The 23,155-nt window shown below is 47.0% G+C and overlaps 1 protein-coding gene and 1 non-coding gene across 2 annotated transcripts in view; one reads left to right on the top strand and one right to left on the bottom strand.

Annotated features, from left to right (window-relative positions):
• si:dkeyp-72e1.9 (syntaxin-binding protein 4) overlaps nucleotides 1-23,155 on the bottom strand; it is a 41,108-nt gene that overhangs the window by 13,522 nt on the left and 4,431 nt on the right. Inside the window, exons 2-10 of the mRNA XM_042341267.1 lie at nucleotides 7,193-7,266; nucleotides 5,612-5,707; nucleotides 5,352-5,421; nucleotides 4,698-4,772; nucleotides 4,112-4,191; nucleotides 2,988-3,117; nucleotides 2,346-2,487; nucleotides 1,723-1,829; nucleotides 629-779 (exon numbers count right to left, since the gene is read on the bottom strand). Of these exons, the coding sequence (XP_042197201.1) occupies nucleotides 629-779; nucleotides 1,723-1,829; nucleotides 2,346-2,487; nucleotides 2,988-3,117; nucleotides 4,112-4,191; nucleotides 4,698-4,772; nucleotides 5,352-5,421; nucleotides 5,612-5,707; nucleotides 7,193-7,266 (925 nt within the window). The remainder of the gene's footprint in view (nucleotides 1-628; nucleotides 780-1,722; nucleotides 1,830-2,345; nucleotides 2,488-2,987; nucleotides 3,118-4,111; nucleotides 4,192-4,697; nucleotides 4,773-5,351; nucleotides 5,422-5,611; nucleotides 5,708-7,192; nucleotides 7,267-23,155) is intronic.
• On the top strand, nucleotides 22,177-22,250 carry trnat-cgu. The gene has a single exon. It is a non-coding gene; the product is annotated as a tRNA-Thr (tRNA).

The raw sequence follows: 23,155 nt of genomic DNA on the forward strand, positions 1-23,155 counted from the left end.
TGTGTCAGGCCGGCTCAGTGTGTGTGTGTCAGGCCGGCTCAGTGTGTGTGTGTCAGACTGGCTTAGTGGGGGCTTTGAGCTCACTAGGCTGATGCTCCAGTCCAATGCTGGGGGAACGCTGCATTGATGGAGTTGCCGTCCTTTGGATGAGACATTAAACTGGGATCCCATCTGTGTTAGCTCAGGTGGACGTTAAAGATCTCATGACAAATGGGAGTTTCTCTTGGTGTCCTGGCCAACAATGCCCCAAATGAAAAGATTCCCCCACCACTTCATGGCTGTGTGCAAACTGGCTGATGGTTTGCCTATAAGGTACACAGTGAGTAAATTTTATAGTAAGTCCTGAGAAGCTCTATGAGATGTCTTCCTGACGTGAAAGGCACTGTGTCAAATAATAAAAAGGAAACCTTATGGCACAAAACTCCTGCCCTCCCTACTCCTGTCCTTTCACACTCTTCAGATCGCACACAAAACACACAGTCAATTCACTTTACAGTGTATTCTGTGAAGCGCTTTGAGACATCTCGATAAAGTGCTTATATCAAATGCAAGGATGAATAAGCTTTTTTTTTATCTGAGTCATTGCCTCCCTCGCTCTCTGGTGCCTATAGACATCTCTCACACTGACCTTGGATGTGCCGACGTGAACCTTTAACCTGCTGGAACCACAGCCGTTTCCCACGTTCTTCTGGGCCGAATGGTTGTCGTTGTTTAACGAGGTGCCGGGGTGTAGAGGGCCTTTCCCTGGTATAAACGCAATCACTGCTGTTCCTTCATTCCTTCGAATCAATTACAGACGCAGCAAACACAATTACAAACAGTGTGGCAGTACACGTCACTACCATCGGATCATGTTTAGGGTGAGATTTAAAGATAGACAAAGACGGGACGAGGTGGAAGGATTGAGGCAGGGAGCTCCAGAGGTCAGTGGCTGAGGTTGGCGCAGAGTGTTAAGCACGCAGCCTTCACAAAGTCATTCATCGATTACAAATGATTGCAATTGCTTCATTTGTAATTAATGAATGACTTTGTGGATGTCACATTAGTTGGGAAAGGGTCACATTTTCCACTGATCACCGCTGTTTGCTGTTTCACATAGTATTCCAGCAGCCTCATTAATTGATCAGAACACGTACTGGAGCAACAGTGTCTGGGTTTGACGTGTGCTGGGGGTTGAATCTGTTACGTTCGACATGACGGGTTCAACCCCCCCCACCCCTGCGCGGGTGCAAATCCTCGACTTTCCAGCGCCTTCGGACATCCTCCCGATGTGAAAGGTGCTAAATAAATGTCATTTGTGGTGGTGTAACACTGTGTGGGGTTCAGACTTGTCCCAGTTAATAACCTCACGACCTCTCTGACCTGCTCGTACTCCGCTTCTCTGAACGCCCCCTTTTGCTGAGCTGGCACAGGCCACAGGGTCTGCTGCGTGTCCCCTTAGCCCTCCGCGCCACCATCGGTGACTGTGCCTTCAGCCACTAACACCCTAATCTCTAGAGCTCACTGCCTCAATCCTGGGCCCCTCTTTACCTACCTCTAAATCCCACCTTAAGATCAACCTCTTCAACTGCTCCTGTGGTCACCTCCCTCTCTGCCTTCCCCCTGGCTCAACTTCCAACCCCGCCACCTTGCAGCGCTCCGAGACTCTACCCTGTGTGAAAGGCACCGCGTCAATGCCAGTTGTTGCTGTAACCACGGTAGTCACAAAGTGCGGATTCCCACCTGAAATTGATTTTGTTGAGGATGGTCTGGGCGTCCTCCAGGGTCACCCCAATCAGAGATTTCTTGTTAATCGCGATCAGCTGGTCGCCCGGACGAAGTCGCCCGTCCTGCCCAACATGACGAGAGGATGTCTCAAACCCGCACATCCGTGTCAGCACAGCCAGAGCAGAGCGCACACACGCCTCCCTCTCCCCAACCAGCTGCACCTTTCACACCGTTACATTGTGCTGAATGTTTGGGCTCATTCGGATAAGTTTGCTCCAACATGACCCACTTTGTCAATGGGATGTTGATCATAATAAGCCCTTCACGGGATGTACTGTAAAGTGTGTAGCGACTGTGGATTTTGTGGGCAAAACTCGGCAGCCGGTTTCACTCAGCAGCGCCCCACAAAAAGCCATGGAAGTGAGTGACCAATTTTATCCGGGGGACTGTTGGCCAGGACAGTGCGAGAGAGAAACATCCACCTGAACAGGCAGATGGGACCTCAGTTTAAGGTCTCATCTGATTATGCAAAGAAGTTATTATATTACCGTGATATTATATTACAAATATTATTGTAGCTTCTGAGTCAATCGCCCTGAATGAAAACCTGCTCCAGCCCCGAGCGGAACGTGTCTTACCCTGTGACAGTCTCCCCCGGAGACGACGTCCTCCACAAAGACATTGGGCCCATCAGGCCTGTTGGCTCCCCCCGTAATCACCAGGCCGAGGCCTGTTGTCTTGGTGATGTTGACCAGCTGAATCCCGGCATCGCCCGGGTAACTGAAAAGAGAAGCTGCTTTACAAACGAGGGCTGGAACAACGATTAACAAACAGAACTGGGCAGAGACTTGGCTTTTTTGAAAAAAAAAGAAAATTCTGAAGCGCGTTCCAAGCTGGAGACGTTTTGCGTGTGAGTGCGTCGCGCCCACGTGAAGGAACGTGTGCGGTACATTTCTCACGAGGGACACGGCAGATACCCTCACGTCTGATATGGAGCTGTTCCTTGCATCACTGAGTTCCCCACGTTGCTCAGTGTAAACATTGAACGCCCCAACTTTGCTCGCAGCGACACTCGGTGACTCCATCGCTCTTTGGGGGATGAGATAAACTCAACGTCTCAACCACTAGTCGTCACTGGTTTGAGTTCAGGTTCCAAAATTAGAATGGCCGTCTGTACTCTCTATCTCTGTCTTTCCAGAGGTTGAAAGACAAGAAGAGCACGTGTGATGAAGCAGCTTTATTTATTCTGGAAAACAAACATCGTACAAATTGTCACGTACTGTGAACTTGAGCGAAGTAATGAGCCTGTGTTTCCATTGAAGGAGCTGTGAGAACTAACAGGGCTTAGTTGCTGAGGGCTCTGGGAACTCGAGGATGATCCTGAGGATACACTGTCCAGATATCTGCCTGCTCAGAGGGTGGGGGGGGGGGCGGGAGAGAGGGGAGAAGGAAGAAAGAGGGTGAGAGAGAGAGGCGGAAGAAGAAAGAAAGAGAGAGAGAGGGAGAGAGGAAGAGAGCATAAGGCGAGGGAGGTAAAAGACAATAAATAATATCAATTAAATATTGCAAATGTCTATGCTCTATTATAATAAATAATCCAGGCAGAGGGCGAAACCTTGGGCAAGTTTCCTTACTCCACACACCTAATAATAATCCCTCCAAAAAAACAAAAACAATAATAAATTGGTCTTTTTCAATCCACGACTGTTTGTGGGACATTGCTGTGCGCAGTTGTTCTGTGAAGCGCTTTGGGACGTCCTCCCGACGTGAAAAGCGCTATATCAAATGCAAGGATTATTATTATATTATAAAAATAAAACTTTCTCAGCTCGCTGGAGGCTTTAGTGGCACACAGAACAATTTGCAGGTCTGACGAGGCACAAATTCACTTCTATGAGGTCTCCTCTGAGATGACTTCTCTCAAACTGATTAGCCTGAGCTTGTCTCATCGTTAGATCTTAGACCAGTGACCTTGGCCCAAAGTCACCAACAATGACCTTTTAGTAACGATCAAAAACTCTGAACTAATACAGATCTATGCTAACTTTCAGTGTGTCCACAAAGTCCTGTTACCCCTTGTTACAAAGCAGTGATACGAGACCACGGAGGAGCTGAAACAAGCGTCAGAGATGTTTTGTCCCGTCACTCCCCGCATCATTATCTGCCATGAAAATGATGGCGCTCACTCGCTCATTCACACCCACTGATCCTCTGGACGTCTAAATACAGTTGAACACTTGCAATTGAATACAATGAAGTGCTTCTAATTACAATGATCGTCATTCTTCCACACGTTTCAGTCGTTGGTAGGGAAAAAAAAACAAGGGGGTACCAGGACTTTGTGGACACCCCGTATAACTCGCCCTTGGGGAAGCCCCGGGGCAGAGAGATGACTTACCAGAGCCCTGTGGGACGGGTGAACTCCTGGCTGAGCCGGTACTGCTGCTGGACGTGTATTTCTCCAGTAATTCTGTAAATTCTCTCCTGTTCAGGGTTCGGGGTGAAACGGGAATTTAAGAACCAACAATTCAATGAACACTCAAAACGAAGAAAGTTTTTTAGATGTTTTTTTGTACAGTGCTACCCCCTTCCCTCTAAATAAGATGATAATCCAGTGGGTGATGGTTGCCTTCCCAGGAGCTCCAGTAGTGATCAGTGCGGTCAGTGATTGCTCGGGCAGTCTGTCTCTTGGCGGAGGTGATGTGGTCATGGCAGGGTTGGAGGAAAGTCAATGTGACTCAACGAGAGGATGGGGTAAGGATCCTGGACTCACCTCCTGGGGCTGGTGAGGGCATTCTCCCTCCCTCCTCCCACCCCCAACTCCCTCGGGCACAGCAATGTCCCTTTGCCTTTGCTACGAACACAGAAATAGCTACCAGATGAGCTGTGACACTGGCTATCTGTGGAGTGGATAGGGCACAGGCCTCAGAGGTTAAACGGTGACAGTGACTGGAACAAAACCCATCTCCCCCGCTGCCCAGGCCTCTTACCTGCCCTGCTCGTCCCGTGCGATCATCAGCCGCATGCTGTTAGAGGAAGACGCAGCACGTAGCACCTCCACGGCACTGAAACACAAAGGCAGCAGCGGCTCACTCCGACAACAGTAAACGGCAACAACAAATCATCGTCAACAAATCCCCCAACATGTCCTCGCCTTTAAAGCCCCCCATCGCCCGGCTCCTCCCTACCTCTGTGACCTGCTAACTCCATGTAGACGTGTCCGATCCCTCTGCTCAGCGGGCTTCAGCCTGTTCCACGTCCTCCGTCCTGCCACCCTCACCATCAGTGGTCAGGCCTTGAGCTTCTCTGCCATCACCCTTTGGAACACCATTCCCACAGTTCCTTTGCCTCGCACCCCCCACTCCCTTCCCTCCGTCAAGACCCATCTCAAGAACCTCCTCTTCAACTGCATCCTCCTACCCCTTTTCTTCCTGCCCTCCACCCCTCCTGATTCCAACCCCCGGGTCCAAATCCCTGACTGTTCAGCCCCTTGGGTCATCCTCCCGATGTGAAAGGCGCTGTACAAAATGTAATTTGGTGGTGGTGTTGTTGAACGAGCTCTTGTTTATAATTCCTGATTGCAATGCCCAGTGGGTAACACAGAATCACCTATGTTATAACAGTGACTTCAGTGAGTACTGTACCTTTCATTAGTAACTCCCACCAGACTCTCACCATTAACCTCCAGAATCTGATCTCCAGGATGCAAACGACCTACAATTAAAGAAAATATATTATGTGGGGGTGAGAACAAGGAATAACATTCGCTATCTGAAGCCCCCACTATTACCCCTGCGATGCCAGAAGAGGGTCGCCAGCGGACATATTTAGCTACCAGCTAAATTTAACTGACGGATTTCCCACAGGCTGGTAAAGGAGAGCAATCAGTAAAACAGCCTCTCACCATTGACTGACGCAAGACCTCCCGGCAAGATTCTCTTCACATACACTCCATACTCCTCTCCCGTCACCTCCTTCACACCACCAATCACTTTAATTCCTGAAACAAAGCAATCGCTTATGGCATTAGAAAACATATTGATCAACAATGCGCACTGATTAATAATATGCGCACTGATCAATAACATCCGCGGTGATCAATAACATCCACATTGATCAATAATATCCGCACTGATCAATGATATCCGCACTGATCAATAAAATACACATTGATCAATAAATTGCGCACTGATCATCAATGACTGGAAGATGTTTGAAGATGCTCAGTGTGTGGCTATACGTGAAGCTTTTTCTCATTTGTTTTTATTTTAACAGCATCCGAAATTTCTTCCACGAAAGCCTCACGTCCTTGCCATTTGGAAGCTGTCCGATAAAGGTTGCTTATTTAGTTTAATGCTAGGATTTCCTGCTCCGAGATCTAGCTGCTGGATAAATGAATTCTAGGAATCCCAGAGCCAGCACTTGGTCAGCGGAACTTGGTTATGTTTCTATTCTTTTCCTAGAATTGGATTTCTTAGTATTGAACGATGTAATAAGAGACAACCTCATTCATTCGAGGATTACCTGCACATTCCAGCAGCCCGCTTAACTTGATTGCATTAAACATAGGTCGAAAACTGACGGCGATCAGCCAGGGGTGTAATTAGCAATATAACTTGCCATTTGCAAATCATTTGCCTAGTTTTCTGATCAGTGTACTGTAAAGGTAGAATTTCCTGGATCGGAAACTTTCTACGTCACCCCATTAATAATATTAATAATAATATTAATAACAATCCTTAACATTTGATGCAATTTAATTCAATGCATGTACTATGCTTGTGAATCCATAATTATGGTAATAATAATCCTTACAATGATAACAATCCATTGTTATCATCTTTTTCATAAGAGCACAATGTTAACGCCCCTCCTGTTACTATGAGGGTGTGAAAGTAGATAGAGTGGTTCAGTGCAATACAGGGCGGAGTTTCAGAGTGACGCACGTCAGATTGGGTTGGAGTGAAGTGAAGCTCGTCATTGAGCAGGTGTGAGAACCAGCCATTATGGCCTCCCCCTCTTCTTTGCTTCTTCCGTCCTTCGAATGAGACGTTAAACCAAAGTCCCGGATGTTAAAGATCCCACAGCGGAAGCTCTTCTCTCACCGTGTCCTGGCCAACAATCCCCCAAAGAAATTTGCTCGCTCACTCTACAGCTGTTCGTGGGACACTGCTGTGCGCGGCTGCTCTGCCGAATTTCGCCCACAAAATACACAGTCAATCCACTTTACTGTAGATTCAATGAAGCGCTCTGAGACGTCTCATTTATATGATAAAACGCTGTATCAAACGCAAGGATTATTATTATTATTATTATTATTATTATTGCTCGGTGTCTGAGCCTCCACTATATGGCGCTCTGAGACGTTCTCCTAGGTGGGTGTGTTGCACAAGTACAAGTGGTTATTGTTGTATTTACACTCAGATATTTCCTGGTAAAGTACGCTTTCTCCTCAATGAAAGGTCTCAGACCTTGGGTGACTTACCCAGCCCATTCTCACAGTCTGTAAAATCCACGCAGTGCACGTTGCGGTCAACTCCATACGGCCCCAATAATGTCCTGGAAATAAAGAAACAGATATTAATAACATCTCCTCTAAGAGCAAGTCTTAAACTTGTGGAACAGGCTCCCTAGGGAGACAGACAGTGGAAGCAGAAATTGTTGCTTTGTTTTAAGAACAAGTGAGATAGATATCTATCTGCTAGAAACAATATCTCAGGATTCACTGCATAGTTCGGGACACGACATATCAAGAGGAGCGTCTACCAGGATGGTGGAAGGCGAACTTGATGGACCTTGATCTTCCAGTAAGTTCTTATCAGATCAACTCCTTTCAGACCAGCATGTAGGGACAGAGTGCCTGTCACTGGGATCAACATCACAACTCTGGACCTGGACTCAATTTTGTGAAGACTGTAATCACTGTAACTGAACCCCACTTTGTTATAAAACAAATGTCTTGCCCCCCCCCCCCCCTCCCACCCCCTGCCCCTACACCCCATCGAGACCACTTTGGTCTCTTTGTGAACCAACTGTACGTGAGTTACATCTCAGGTGAAATGTGATCTTCACACAAAACTGTAAACACGGGGCATTAATAAACCACTGAGCCTGCGGTGAGCTGCTGACTCAGTTCCTGGCTTGCTCTGTAAGGGCTTGGAATGACTCCAGCACACTAAGCTATAGCTTCACTTTGCTTCGGGTCATTTTAGGTGCAGTTTAGCAGTGGTTCGGAATAGGATCTTGCATTGAAGCCAAAGGTTTGATGCATTAGATTTCAGATACTTGAGAGAATTACTGTGGAAATGAAACGAGTTCAAGACAGCCACTGTATGTTCAATCATTGTAAACCCCCTAATGAGCTGCAAATAGCCATAGAATTATATAGAGTATTACAGCACGGAAACAGGCCAGTCAGATCAACTAGTCAGTGTGGGTATTTATACGCTACACGAGCCTCCATCCACCTATTCCTAGACCCTGAATCAATTGAAATTTCCAAGACTGAGGTGGATAGCTTTATGTTAGGTCAGGGTACCAAGGGATATGGAGCAAAAATGGGAAAATGGAGCTGAGGTATGGTTGGAACAGGCTCCTGCTCTTCCTATCCTCCCCTCCCATTCCCTTCTCTCTTATGCCTGAAATCCCTGAAATTCCACCTAGTCTTAGGCTGTCCTAGTAACGTTTATCATCAGGTAGAAATTGTGCAAAATACTTACATTTAGTTTCAGTTTGGAGGCTGGTTTCCTGCAGTTCTTAAAAATAAATTGGCTTTTGAATAAAGACGGAATTTAATAATTTGGGCGCATTTCTAAGGCTCGGTGGAATTTTGGGTCGCTTGGTTTATCGGAGATGCAGAAACTCCTGAGATAGCAGCTTTTATAGCTGTTTCGAAGATGTGATAAGACTCTATATCAAATGCAAGAATTATTATTATTATTAGAATTATGATGCTCAGTGTAATAAATCGGTCACTCAATCCACGACTGTTTCATTTTACAGTATGTCCTGTGAAGCGTCTTTGAGACGTCTCAACGACGTGATAAGGCGCTATACTAAATGCAAGGATTAATATTATTATTATTAATAAAATCCACTCACTCGCAGATTACCACTCAGCGTCAGATCTAACAAAACCTGCCCTGAGTTCAAAACAACTGCAAATGTTAACCAAAAGGACGTGTCGTGTTCATCGAGAAGCTTTCCTGCAGCACCCATCAGACGGACACTAATCACTAGAGATTTTGGACTTTAAAGCTGATTGCAAGCCACTGAGAATGTAACAAAATGACTTCCTACAGACTAGCTTAGTGTCTCTGTGCTTTCCAGCAGCAGATTTAATCAGCTTCTTTCTGAACACAAACAACACAGTGATGTTCAGTAGGCAGATAAACCTGAGCATGGTATAAGCACCGGTTGATGCTTGCTAAACATCCACTTCAGAAACATTTAATGTTTTAATGAATTATGCGTTCGGGCTGGGCATTTAATGTCAGACCTGTGGCAGGTTTTCTCGTTGAAAGGGTGTTTCATTGTTCAGCAAGCCGTACGCTTTAGAATGATGACAATAATAACCCTTGCATTTGATATAGCGCCTTATCAGGTTATTGAGACGTCTCAAAGGGTTTCACAGAATATATTGTAAAATGGATTGATAAACGCAACAGCAGTGGCCCACAAACAGTCATAGATTGAACGACCAAACTTTTTTTATGAGGGACTATTACCCCGGAAAGCAATCGCCAATTGATTAACAACCAGGTTCCTACTTACTGCTTGGTAAACAGAAGCATCTGGAGTACGGAAACTCGCCTAAGGTTTTGCCCTGCCCGGGAATCAAACCCGAGTCCTCTCGCTTGCGAGGCGAGTGCTCTAACAACTACTCCACAGGACTCTGCTACAGGTGGCAGGTTCCCTCTTTAAACGTGGTCTCGCAATGTCCTGCTTTCCGTAATCAACGACGACGACAACAACTTGCATTTATATAGCACCCCTCATGCAGGGTAGCGACACCCAGAGCACTCCAGGGTTGAAATAAACGTACAGCACAATTTGCTCACCCCGCTCACAGCTCTGCTCCCCATTGTTATTCCTGAAACAAACTGAGCCAAGTGGTGTTAACCTTTCCTTGAGACGTTAAACCAACATCTTATCATCCTCTCCAGTCAATTTGTGGCACCTTGCCATGTGGATTCCTGTAGCTCAGTGGTTAGAGAACTCGCCTCACAAGCCGAAGTCCTGGGTTTGATTCCCGGCAGGGCAACATCTTGGGCAAGTTTCCTTACTCCACACGCCTACACGCCTGATAATAATCCCTCAAGAAAAAAAATAAAATTGGTCATTTTCAATCCATGGCTGTTTGTGAGACGCTGCTGTGCGCGATTGGCTGCCACGTTTTGCCCAGAAATGTACAGTCAATTCACTTTACAGTCTATTCTGTGAAGCGCTTTGAGACGTCGAGAAGACGTGAAAAGCGCTATATCAAATGCGAGGATTATTATTATTATGTGCAAATGGGCTGGCACATTTGCCTATAAATACACAGCGTCTACACTTAGCAGCAATTCTCTGGAAACTCTTTACAACAACATTTGCACAGCGCCCTTCACGCGGGTGGCATCTCAGACTGCTTGACAGTGGCGAAGTCTGACATTGAGCCAGGGGGAGAGGGAGGGGGCAGGTGACCATAAGCACGATCAAAAAGAAAAGTCTTTAGGTGGGATTTGAAGATGGGGAGGGAGGGAGAGAGGGAGGGGGCAAGGCAGAGGGATGGAGGGAGAGAAGTTTTGGGGCGTATTGGCTGAAGGCACGGCCACGGATGGTGGAACGGAGGACACGAGGGATAAACAGGAGGCCAGAGCCAGCCGAGCGGAGGCAGCGGGTAATGGAGTGGGGGGTAGGCAGATCGGAGAGGTAGGGAGGTGCGAGGGCATGAAGGATTTGAAAACGAGTGAGAAGATCTTGAAATTGATTCATTCGGTAATTGGCAGCCAGCGGAGCTTGGCAAGGGCTGGTGTGATGCGGGTATGGAGTTTTGGGCGGGTGAGTATCTGGGCGGCAGAGTTTGGGATTAATTAAATTTTGTGTATGGTGGAGCTGGGGAGACCTGCGAGGGGGTCATTGGAATAGTCCAGCTGGGAAGTGACGAAGGCGTGGACGAGGGTTTTGGCTGCGGTGCTAGTGAAAAAGGTGCAACACCTAATTCAAGGATTATTATTATTATATTTATGCCTTTATATTTATATTTACTTTTTAGTAAATCCTACAAAACACTCGGAGACATTCTGATACCGTGATAAGGCGTGATATCAAATGAAAGGATCATTATTATACAAATATCTTTGATTCTTTTTCAATGCCTTTCCGCCAAAACTGAGCAAACATTTGTGTAGGAAGTAACTGTGCACCCTTTACCAACACAATGCTTGACCCGACTAAGATACTGACAATAGTAGTTTGACCTTGCGATGCTGGTGGGAAGGGATTTACACAGCATATGTAAACACTACAGTAAGGTGACATCTGGATTAAAGCACCATCTGGAATTGTAGCAGATGGAGTGTTTGAAAAGCCTTCTGCTGCTTAGTGCGGTTCTCTGACTGCCACAGGTGATGCTCATCAACATTCAGTTATGTAATTTTAGCCATAAGCAAACACCCTCTCTAACCCACCATAAAGATCAGCTCCAAAGGTTTCACGAAAACAACACACCACACAAACCATCGCTTCCCCATGCAAAGAATTCAAGTGATCGGCCACCAGTCTTCCTTCTCCACCACCCCCACACCCGGTTCAGATCTCCCCTGGCTCACACATCACCCTCTCCGCCTCCACCCACCCCTGTCTCATTCTGAGTCAACAACAAAAATCAGCTGTTCAGTACATATGTGCAATGCGAATGCCAGGAAGACAAACTAGATGTGTCCCAGGAGCTCAGTCAGTGGTTAGAGCACTCAGCTTACAAGCGAGAGCTCTGGGATTGAGTGCCGGCAGGGCGAAACCTTGGGCAAGTTTCCTTACTCCACACACACGCCTAATAATAATCCCTCAAGACAAACAATGATAAAATTGGTCATTTCAACCCGCAAATGTTTGTGGGACACTGTTGTGCACAATTGGATGCCGCATTTCGCGCACAAATATACAAAGACGGGATAAGGTCTGTATCAAATGCAAGGATTATTATTATTATCTCTGGATCGTGGTGTAAGCAGAACTCAAGAGCCAAGGGTTAAGAGCACAACAGGGTAGGTGATGGTGACATCCAGCTCCATGTCTGGACCTATCTCAAACTCTCACCATTAACCTCGTCCACACTGGTCACTGGGAGGCACGTCTGACCAAGATTCTGTTAAATTGAGACCAGCTGTCAACAACATCAACAGATGTTAATATACTGGCGACTTAGGAGTTTTCATTTTATCTCCATAAAACGGTCTAGCCATTTAGGAATTGTAGAGGCACTACAATAACGGCAACAACTTTCTCTCTGCCTTCTCTGTTCCTGCAGCTCACACACATTCCCTGTTGTAGGACATGTGCACGAATCCCTGATCAAAACCACCTCCAATCACATCGACCAACATCAGCACTAGTGACATGACAGAGTGGTGCTTGTCCTACGACTATTACTCCACAATTGGACGTTGATGCCACCACCAACAGAGCACTCTCTGAGCAAACATCCTACCTGAGGCGATCTATAATTAAATGCCTCGTTGATACATTGACGCAAACTCAAGCGACCAAGTTCTGAGGCCTCGGCAAATTGAGACCAGCTGTCAACAACATCAACAACAACAACAACACCAGGAGGATGTCCTGAGGCATTGTGATTGGACAAACAAATAATAACACAGAAGCAGGATGCGTGCATCACCTTGTAGACTGGCCATGTCCCTGAGCAAGGTGTAACTTACTCAGACCTGTGAGTGATACAAGGCGTTGTGTCTCAGGACCTGGTTTTACAAGGCTTTGGTGATAGTTGACAGATCATACCGTTTGCTGGTTTCTGACCCTGTCTTAAATTGACAACACAATGAGAGGCCTAATCGCCCAGGATTTCACCCATCACAAGATCAGTTCAGATAAAAAAAGGCCCTAGGGCCCATTTGATCTCATCTTTCCTTGAATCCATCCATCCATCCCTTGATCTCAAAATACACACAGTATCGTCCTCAAAGGGCAACATCGAGCTGGTTCTCGAGTGAGTCCAGTCTCCTGGTGTCAAAACAGCCATCTAGCTCTAGATTACTCTCCGTGTAAAGAAATGGTTGCCCTCTTGCTCTGCTCGAAGTTAACATTAGATTAAAATTGAGTCTTAATTCGGAAGCCACTTTTCCAGTTCCAGACTGAGTAAGAATTGTCTGTAATTTTCTGCACAGTCTTATATTTGAAGGCGAAACAGTGCCATGGACTAAGACTAGGTGGAATTTTAGGCTCCGGGGCCTCCGGAGATTTCTAACTCCTTGTTTGAGAAGATCCGAGAATTTCCATTTTATTCCTGATAACGACTTTAGTTGAAGATTTTCCTGAAATCTGTACGGTGTCTCCACAGCTTTAAGTGCACATGGCTTCCCACAGGAGATTAACGCGGAAACCCATCACTGAGAACCTCAAAATCCAAATGCTTTAGATCCCAAAGGGAGGAGGCGTTCTGTTACTCTGTAAATCCCTCCGCAATCCCGAGGCCTCACTCCACCGTAACAGCTTCCAGCACTCGGGAGCTGGTCGCGAATAACGTGTTTAAACAGATTCCGTATTGGCTGTGGTTCAGTGCAGGAGCGGTGAGGGAGTATGGAGCTAAACTCATTCTCCTCTGAAAGCCCGCCAAGCCGCGGGGAGCAAAGGCACAACAATAACAACAACAACAACAACTTGCATTTATACCGTACCCTTCTCGTAGGGCAACAGCAATAACAGCAACAAAAAAAAGCAGCAAAAAAAAGAGAAACATAAAGTTATTAACCGCCGGCGTCCCTGATCGTTCTATTGATGTGTAAAAGTTACCATGAGTTTACCGTGAATATTAACATGTCAAAGTTACCTATTGTGTTTATGCAGCGCCCTACAGGTGGGGTAGCGTCCCGGAGTGCTTGACAGTGGCAGAGTGAGGGGGAGAGGGAGGGCGGGAGGGAGAGAGGGATGGGGGGGGGGAAGGTGACTGTAAGTATGATCAAAAAGGAAGGTCTTTAGGTGGGAGTGGTAACAGTGGCTGCTTTAATAACAATAATAAATTGGTTCTTTTCAATCCACGACTGTTTGTGGGACACTGCTGTGCGCAATTGGCTGCCGCGTTCGCCCACAAGTATACAGTCAATTCACTTTACACTATATTCTGTGAAGCGCTTTGGGACGTCTAGAAGACGTGAAAAGCGCTATATCAAATGCAAGGATTATTATTATTATTATTATTATTAAACAAAACTGCTTCAAACTGACTCCCAGTCGTTCACAGAAGCCACCAGCAAACTCCAGAGAAACTAACACCGAATTTGCACATTGGAAATTTTAGGTCAATTCCAGCCAGGAGCAATTTTGTTTTTTAAAAACATATATATCTCTTATTATTATTAATAATAATAACATTTGCTGTGAAGGCTTCCCAGTGTTTGGGTGGGAAAAGAGGCGTGCTGTCACATACAGGCACTTGCTAGGTTTTTGCTAACACTGTAATAATAGTAATAATAATAATAATCATTGCATTTGATATAATAATAATCCTTGCATTTGATATAGCGCTTTTCACGTCTTCTCGATGGTTCAAAGCACTTCACAGAATAGACTGTAAAGTGAATTGACTATATATTTGTGGATGAAACGCGGCGGCCAATTGCGCAGAGCAGCGTCCCCACAACAGTCGTGGATTGAAAATGACCAATTTATTATTGTGCTTTTTTTCTTGAGGGATTATTATCAGGCGCACATGTGGAGTAAGGAAACTTGCCCAAGGTTTCGCCCTGCCGGGAATCCAACCCAGGTCTCTCGCTTGCGAGGTGAATGCTCTAACCACTGAGCTACAGCACTCCAAGTAATTTGTATTCTATTTGTATAACTTGCATTTATATTCAACACTGAAGGCACTGCTGATACAGTGAGACAAGTGACAATGGGGTTAAACAAAAACCAATGCATTACAGACAGCACAGCGTGAGGGAAGGACAGAACAGCTGCCACAGCTGTTATTCTTCACCATGACAGGACTGACACTGAGAGTGTGTTCAACGCCTGTCTAACCCAAGTGGGTAAGACTCTGGCTTTAGGGTTCTCTTACCTGCTGATGATCACAGCTCCTTTGTAGAGAACAGCAAAGGTTGGCATGTCGCTCAGATCCCTGTCCTCCTGCCTGCCACACGCACACACACACTCACCATTTCCCTCATCTCTCCATCACTACAGCTCTCGCTTCCCCACTGCCCTGCCTGCCTGCCTGCCATGTGCCCATGTGATCCGCTCAGGAGGAGGGTTTAATCCCTCTAATGTCAGCGCAGCCCGTCCCTCCACAACATCACTCACTCGCTATCTTTGCTGCTAGATTAAGCAGGTTAAACACGTGTTAGAAACGTGCAATTTTCTGTGCTCTTGTCTTTAAAGCACTCTGTGCTCTGTGGCTCACCCTCCTACCTCCACCCTCCCTGGCCTCCACCCCTTCCTGATCCCAACCCCCTGCTCGGCTCCAAGTCCCTGACTGTCCGATGTCTTGGGACGTCCTCCCCATGTGAAAGGCGCTGTGTAAATGTCATTTGTTGTGGTTGTTGTTGTTGTTGCTTAAGGCATTGGCTGTTGTTTAACCCCTATCATCACTTGTCTCACTGTGTCATCAGTGCCTTCCAGGGTTAGCAAAAACCCCAGCAAGTGCTTGTATCTGACAGTACGTCTCTTACCCAACCCAAACACCGGGAAGCAAATTGCATTATTATTATTATTATTAAGAAAAGCATTAATTAAAAAGAAAACTACTCCTGGCTGGAATTGATCTAAAATTTCCAACGGACAGATTCGGTGTAGAATTCGGTGTTCTCCTCAGTTCCTCCGGAGTTTGCTGGTGGCTTTTGATATTGCAGCTCGATGGAGTAATGCAGCGATCAGCTGAAATTGCAACCCCACAGTACTGCAAACTACCCAGGAGCCTCACATCAAACACATTGCAGCTCTGTGATGAAACTTGCATGAATATCCTTTAAGGTACACTGTGCATATAAAATATTCCTTTTATCAGTTGGTAGCACACTCGTCTCCGAGTCAGAAGACTGCGGGTTCAAATCCCATGTCAGGACTTAAGGTGATACTCCAATCCAGTTCTGGGGGGGGGGCGTTGCATTGTCAGAAGTGCCGTCCTTCGGATGAGACGTTAAACCAAGGTCCCATCTGCCTGCATTAAAGTGTCATCTTAGACTGTGTGAGTTCAAGTCCCCATGTTGGGCTTTAACCCACGACAGAGACGAGAGAGTTACCACTGAGCCAGGCTGGTATGCTATGGGCGTAAAACCACCACAAACCGACACAGGATTTCACAGGTTTGCTACTCAGACTTTGTGCTTAAGAGTATCAAAAGCAGACTGAAATTCCACGTAATCAATACAATACAAAATTCCTTCCAAAAAAAATACCAAATTGGTCACTTCAATCCACGGCTATTTGTGGGACACTGCTGTGCGCAATTGGCAGCCGCGTTTCACCCACAAAATGTACAGTCAATTCACTTTACAGTATATTCTGTTTGAGATGTCTCAAAGATCAGATAAGGTGCTATATAAAATGCAAGGATAATTATCTTTTCCGAAGGATGGCACCTCTGGCAATGTGACTCAGAGATGAGAGTGCTAGCACTGCACCAGGCTGACACACACTGAGCTGGGCTGATAACAACAACAACAACAACGTGCTCTTATATAGCGCCCTCTACGCAGGGTAGCGTCTCAGAGCGCTTAACAGTGGGAGATGGCCGTAAGCACAGTTGAAGAGGAAAGTTTGCAGGTGGGACTTGAAAGAGGGGAGAGAGGGGGCAAGGCGGAGGGATTGAGGGAGTGTGTTCCAGAGTTTTGAGGCGTAGTGGCTGAAAGGGTGCGAAGGACGAGCAGGAGGCCGGTGCCAGTCGAGCGGAGGCACTGGGTGGTGGATTGGGGAGTGAGGAGGTCGGAGAGGGAAGGAGGTCCCAGGGAGTGAAGGGATTTGAACACGAGAGTGAGGATCTTGAAGTCGATCCGTTCAGTGTTGGGGAGTCAGTGGAGCCTGGGCCAGAACTGGTGAGATGTGGGTACGGAGTTTGGCGGAGGAGGAAGAAGGCGGTCCTGGTCAGGGACTGGATGTGGGGGTTGTAAGGACAGCTGGGGGTCGAGCCAGATGCCCAGGTTGTGCACTGGTTCGGTGAGTCTGAGGGGAAAGTCCAGGGAGGTTGAGGAGTTTAGATCCGCAGGGTTGAAGACATTGACAGAAGCCAAGGAGAATGGCTTCCATCTTGTCCATATTCAGCTGCAGGAAGTTTGGGGCATAGTGGCTGAAAGCACAACCTCCAATGGTGGGGCAGAGGGTGCGAGGGACGAACAAGAAGCTGGTGCCAATCGAGGGGAGGTGCCGTGTGGTGGATTGGGGATTGAGATGGTCGGAGAAGTGAGAGGTGCTGACACACACTGAGCCGGGCTGACACACACACACTGAGCCGGGCTGACACACACACACACACGCACACTGAGCCGGGCTGACACACACACCACACACACACTGAGCCGGGCTGACACACACACACTGAGCCGGGCTGACACACACACACTGAGCCGGGCTGACACACACACACTGAGCCGGGCTGACACACACACACACACACACTGAGCCGGGCTGACACACACACACACACACACACACACTGAGCCGGGCTGACACACACACACACACTGAGCCGGGCTGACACACACACACACACACTGAGCCGGGCTGACACACACACACACACACTGAGCCGGGCTGACACACACACACACACACACTGAGCCGGGCTGACACACACACACACACACTGAGCCGGGCTGACACACACACACACTGAGCCGGGCTGACACACACACACACTGAGCCGGGCTGACACACAGGCTGACGCTGACTGGTGTGCAATCCACTAGCTTTAGGATTCTTGCCAATCTGCAAAAAAATAACATTATTTCGAGCAGAGGATATTGAGCTGACAAAATGGACAGAGGGAACATTGCGGAGGGAGTGATCTGGAGGGGATTATCTCCTGAGTGAACAACAAGCAAATTGAAGTCTGTTGGCCCCGAAAAAAAATCAATTCTCTGATCTATGACCCTCTTACATCATTGCAGCTGTGTACGTGCTTCTCAGACAGGTGTGTGGGTGTGTGTGGTGGGGTCTGTGTGTGTGTGTGTGGGTGGGTGGGGGGGTGGGGTGGGAGAGGGTTCTGTGTGTGTGTGGGGTTACAGGTCATCACACAGTAAGCGTCAGTCAGAGCAAGTGCTGGTTCACAATTCCCCAGATAATACACAACATTCACTTCCAGGCTGTTTGTAGGGATGCGCTGTGCAAATTAGCTGCTGTGTTTCCCGACAAAGTACACGGTGACTACGCTTTACAGTCAACTTTGTGAAGCGCTCTGAGACGTCCTCCTGACGTGACAGGCCCTGGATTCAAATGCAAGGATTATTATCGTATCATTATTATTATAGTTACACCGTTAACCAATTCCTACAATTTTGTTTCTTTTTTTTACTCATGCAGCACTCATCAACTGAAAACCGATCGCAGAAAAGTTTGGCTTCGAAGCGTCTTTGAACGAAATACGAGGTGGAGGTGTGGAGTTATCTTACACGTGGAGCCTGGCAGTGGCAAGACTGGCCCGCCACAGAGCACCGAAAAAGGGAACAACTGGCATGTCCGGAAGCCAAAAAGCGGCTAATGTCTCCAGTAGGCAGGACCCCTCGTCTGCAGTGAGTGATGGGCTGGAGGAGCCTCCCTGTAGGACAGAGGAGGCAAATCAGGAACAAGATTGTGGGAAGGCGCAAGAGCCAGCGTTTCACACACTGACTGATTACTAGAGGTCTAGATATGTGTAACTGCAGACTGCAAAGCCATCACTTAGCTCCCGGACAGTCTCCCGCTGTCCTGGCGACTGACCATTCCCCCTCCCCCCCCCCCACCACCAGGTAAAACTCATCGCTCACTTTACGGCTGCCTTAGGTAGGACGTTGCACTGCGGAAATTATTATTATTATCATTATTATTATTAGCTGCTGTGTTCGCCTACAAAGTACACAGTCTCTACACTTTACAATAAACTCTGTGAAGCGCTTTGAGACGTCCTCCTGATGTGAAAGACGCTGGATCAAATGCAAGGCTTATTATTATATTATTATAATTAACCGTTTTACACTATGAACCTTGAAAATAAAGGGTCATCAAACAGCGAGAAGATGAGCGGCTAAGCTGGGAGCCCCTCCTCACAGCCCAGAGACATCACTCAGAGATTCTTCTACATACACTGTCCTCCGCACAGTGCCCACAGCTCTCTCCCACCATCATAGCTGTCGGGCATTGACATCAGGTAAATAGAGGACAGGGACCCTCTCCTTAGTTAATGTCCTTCACACCAACCAGGGACTGAGCCCCACAGACCACTGACCCCAGTCCTCCCCCTCGCCGCCCAGCCCATAACGCAACCACCCCAGCCCACCCTCGTCAGCCCCGCCAGCCCACACCCAGCCACACCAATCAACACAACAGTTTCTAAACAGGACGCACTCTAAACACAGGTAAAGGAAAATTATGATCACGATTCACAGCATTGTTTTAACTCCTGCTGTGCTTCAAACTGGGTAAGAAGTTCACCACAGTAGGACAATATTAAGCAAAAAATGTTAAACAATGTAAACCAAAAAAGGAACTACCAACAACACTGAACTAACTAAAGTAGCGAAAGATTTGATGCACAATTTCGAATAAATCTCCTTTAAAGCACCTTAAAACCTCTTGGAAATGGTTTCTCGCTCCTAATGGTTTGGATTTGAAACGAACAGTCAGGCAGTCAGAAAATCCAGGCACTGATTACTCGTGGAAGTGCAGAACCTGGTCTGACGCTGATCAGTTTGACCTCAGGCTACTGGGGTTTAGCAGTTGCACAGAGAGGTTCAGATATACACTGACAACTGCAGTTTCCTTCACGTAACAGGAGAATGGGAGCCGGTGTGTAGTATAAACACCAGCATAGACTAGGTGGGCTGAATGGCCTATTTCCGCGCCAAATTATTCTGTTGTCAGCCTGGCTCAGTTGGTAGAGCTCTCGTTTCTGAGCTAGTGGGTTCAAGCTCCACGTCGGGACTTTGGGTTCACAGTCCAAGCTGGCACTCCAGTGCAGTGCTGGGCGAGTGCTGCACTGTCGGATGAGACGTTAAACTGAGGTCCCGACTGTGCCTGTTCAGGTGGACATTAAAGGTCCTGCGGCGCTATCCGAAAAGAGAAGGGTGATTCTCTCTCCCGGTGTCCTGACCGACAATCCTTCCGTTAAAATTGGTCACTCGCTCCACGGCTGTTTGTGGGACGCTGCAAACGTGTGCAACTGGTTGCCGCGGTTTGCCCACAAAATCCACAGTCACTACACTTTATAGTATATCCTGTGAAGCGCTTATTATCGGATGTGCAAATTGGCCGCTGTGTTTGCCTCCAAAACACACAGTCACTGGACTTTACAGTATAGTGCGTGAAGTATTTGAGACGTCTCAACGATGTGATCAGGCGCTGTATCAAATGTAAGGATTAATATTACTATCGTTAGTGAGAAGCTACACGCAAGGGGATGATCTATCAGTGTCAGGTGTTAACTGACTTGCCCTCACACCTTGCTGTCACTGTACGTGACCGGTTTGATGAACTCTGCCATGATCTATTCAAGTTCACTGCTGGTTCGGAACCGAGCTCGTCCATTGAAAACAATTTGGGATAATTGGGTCACCTTCGCGGATTATACACTGGTTTGTTTCTCTCCAGATGTTATCCTGAATTAAATCCCTTGAGAAAAACCATCCAGTGATTAAAACGTTTAATGTCTGGGCTGACTCTTTCAGTGCCGAGGCACGTTTGACAGCGAATGCAGTGGAGGGCGGACGCGTTGGGGGTGGCCATTTTGTCCGGCTTAAGCGGCGTCCGATGCTAACAGAAGTTCCGGCACCCCTTCCCGCCCAGCGGAGGAGCGGCGGCAGCACCGCCTCCCTCCCATTGCACTTCCCATTGGACGGGAAGGGGACCAATTAGTGGCCGCTCCGAGGTGATTGACAGCCTGGAGCCACTCGTGAACGGATGGGCGCTCCAACCAATCACAAGCGGCTCCGGGCTTGTCAATCAATCGCGATTTGATTCCACCCATTCCCTATCTTGTTTCTTCCCCGTACCTCCGCGCCCTTCACTGATTGACAGCCCAACTCCAGGCGCTTGTGAATGGCTGGAGTCCGCTGTCGATTTCAGCCTCTATGTGTATCACTCACTTTCCCTTCACGAAATCCCCGAGTGATTTCAGGGGTTTGACAAAACTCTCACACGTTTACACACTTCCCGCGTAGAAAATCACGGTTTTGGAGAATCAGTGATTCCGGGGATAAATGCTGGATTTACTTTAACAATAATCTCCAATAAAATTGATCATTCAATTCTATGAGACATTGCCGTGTGCAAATTTAGCTGTTGCATTTGTCTACAAAATACACAGCCACTACACTTTACGGTAAAAACAAAAAATCTGTGAAGTGCTTTGGGAAGTCGAGACAACACAATAAGGCGTGAGATCAAAATAGAAGGATTATTAATAATATGATTATGTTATTGCAGTTTAAATCATTATGAAGAGGTAACGTCTTAATAGTTTTCAGTGATGGTCAGCCAGACCAACAACATTGCCACGTTGCAAGTGGACGAATGGCTGTTACTTTTCTTAATATATTTGAGCTTCCTAAAATAGCTATCTTTTGCAGGAGGCTGATACTTTATTCACCAGGTACTTTATCAAGCCATTTCCGAATAGTTTTAGTAGCTGTACCAGTTGCACCAATGACTATAGGAAATATGTTTGTTTTATACTGTAATGCATTTCCTGACTTTCTCTAGTTCCTTATGTTGTCACATTGCAATCACTTGGATTATTATTATTATTATTACAGCATTAGTGTTATTATTATTGCAACGTTGACAAGAGAGGGAGAGCGGGGGCGGGTAAATGAGGTTTTAAATGAAAACTAGCTCAGCCATGGTCTGACCAAACCATTCTGTATCAAGCCGGATTGGTTTGGGGACGGATTGATTCTGTGGCAATGATGAGACACTTAAACCTAATTGAGGTTGACAGGAGACAACACTGGACTTGTGCCAACCGGCTCGTCCCCGTCTGACCCATAAGGGCAGCCCGCAGAGTGAAATGCTGCTGGGTAATGGCTTTCTGTAGTAAAGATGTCACAGAGGCAGAACTAAAGATCAAGGAGCTCTGTAGCGTAATGGTTATCGCGCTCGCCTCGTAAGCGAGATGACCCGGGTTCGACTCCTCGGTGGGGCGAAACCTTAGGCAAGTTTCCTTACTCCGCACACACACGTGCACACACACGCCTCTGTTTACCTAGCGGTAAGCAGGAACCCGCTTGTTAGTCGATTGGGGGATCGCTTTCCAGAGGAAATAATCCCTTAAAAAAAAATTGGATCACTCGATCCAATCAGATGCCGCGTTTCGCCCATAAAATATACAGACAACTCACATCACTGTGTATCCTGTGAAGCGCTTTGAGACGTCTCGAAGACGTGATAAGATGCCATATCAAATGCAAGGATTATATTATTATTTGTCACCGGGTAATTTTACCGCTCCTCACTGTTGGGGACAGCATTCACATTGGGTGACAAGTTCGGGACACTGTATTATATCGCTTTCCGGGGGTAATAATCCCTCGAAAAAGATAATTTTCAGCACTCAATTCCACCCCAACAGGAAGATCGTCATTCGTTGGTCATTATTAAGGCACCTGACGACCAGCTCCTGACAGTTAACAATAATGCCTCCCATTGCAAATTTACAGCAGGCTCCCTGATAGCTCTCAACAACAGCTCTTAATGAGCTCAGCCGGGCAGATCATGGTGTCAGCTTGTTACCTGCGGCAGAGATTATCTGCTAAGCACAGGCAGAGTGCCTCTGGGTGAACAAACAGGCTGAGAGACTCGAGCTCTTTCTCCGCTTCATCTCACAATCTCAAATTCCCTGTTTAACTATGTCAACTGAGTTTCCCCACAGGGCAGATTAATGGCTCCAGGTGGGGGTGGGCAGTGAAATCCCTGTGGAAGGTCACCTTTGGATTACCTTAGGCTCCTTCCTGTTTGACACACAGCCTGTGAGTCCCTGACAGTTACATTTAGAACTTTCTATCAGGGGAGCACATCGCAGGTCACTCTAAAATCCTAAAAGACGGAGAAA

This window comes from Callorhinchus milii, unplaced genomic scaffold, assembly GCF_018977255.1.
Source record: "Callorhinchus milii isolate IMCB2004 unplaced genomic scaffold, IMCB_Cmil_1.0 Scaffold16, whole genome shotgun sequence".
Taxonomy (NCBI): Eukaryota; Metazoa; Chordata; class Chondrichthyes; order Chimaeriformes; family Callorhinchidae; genus Callorhinchus; species Callorhinchus milii.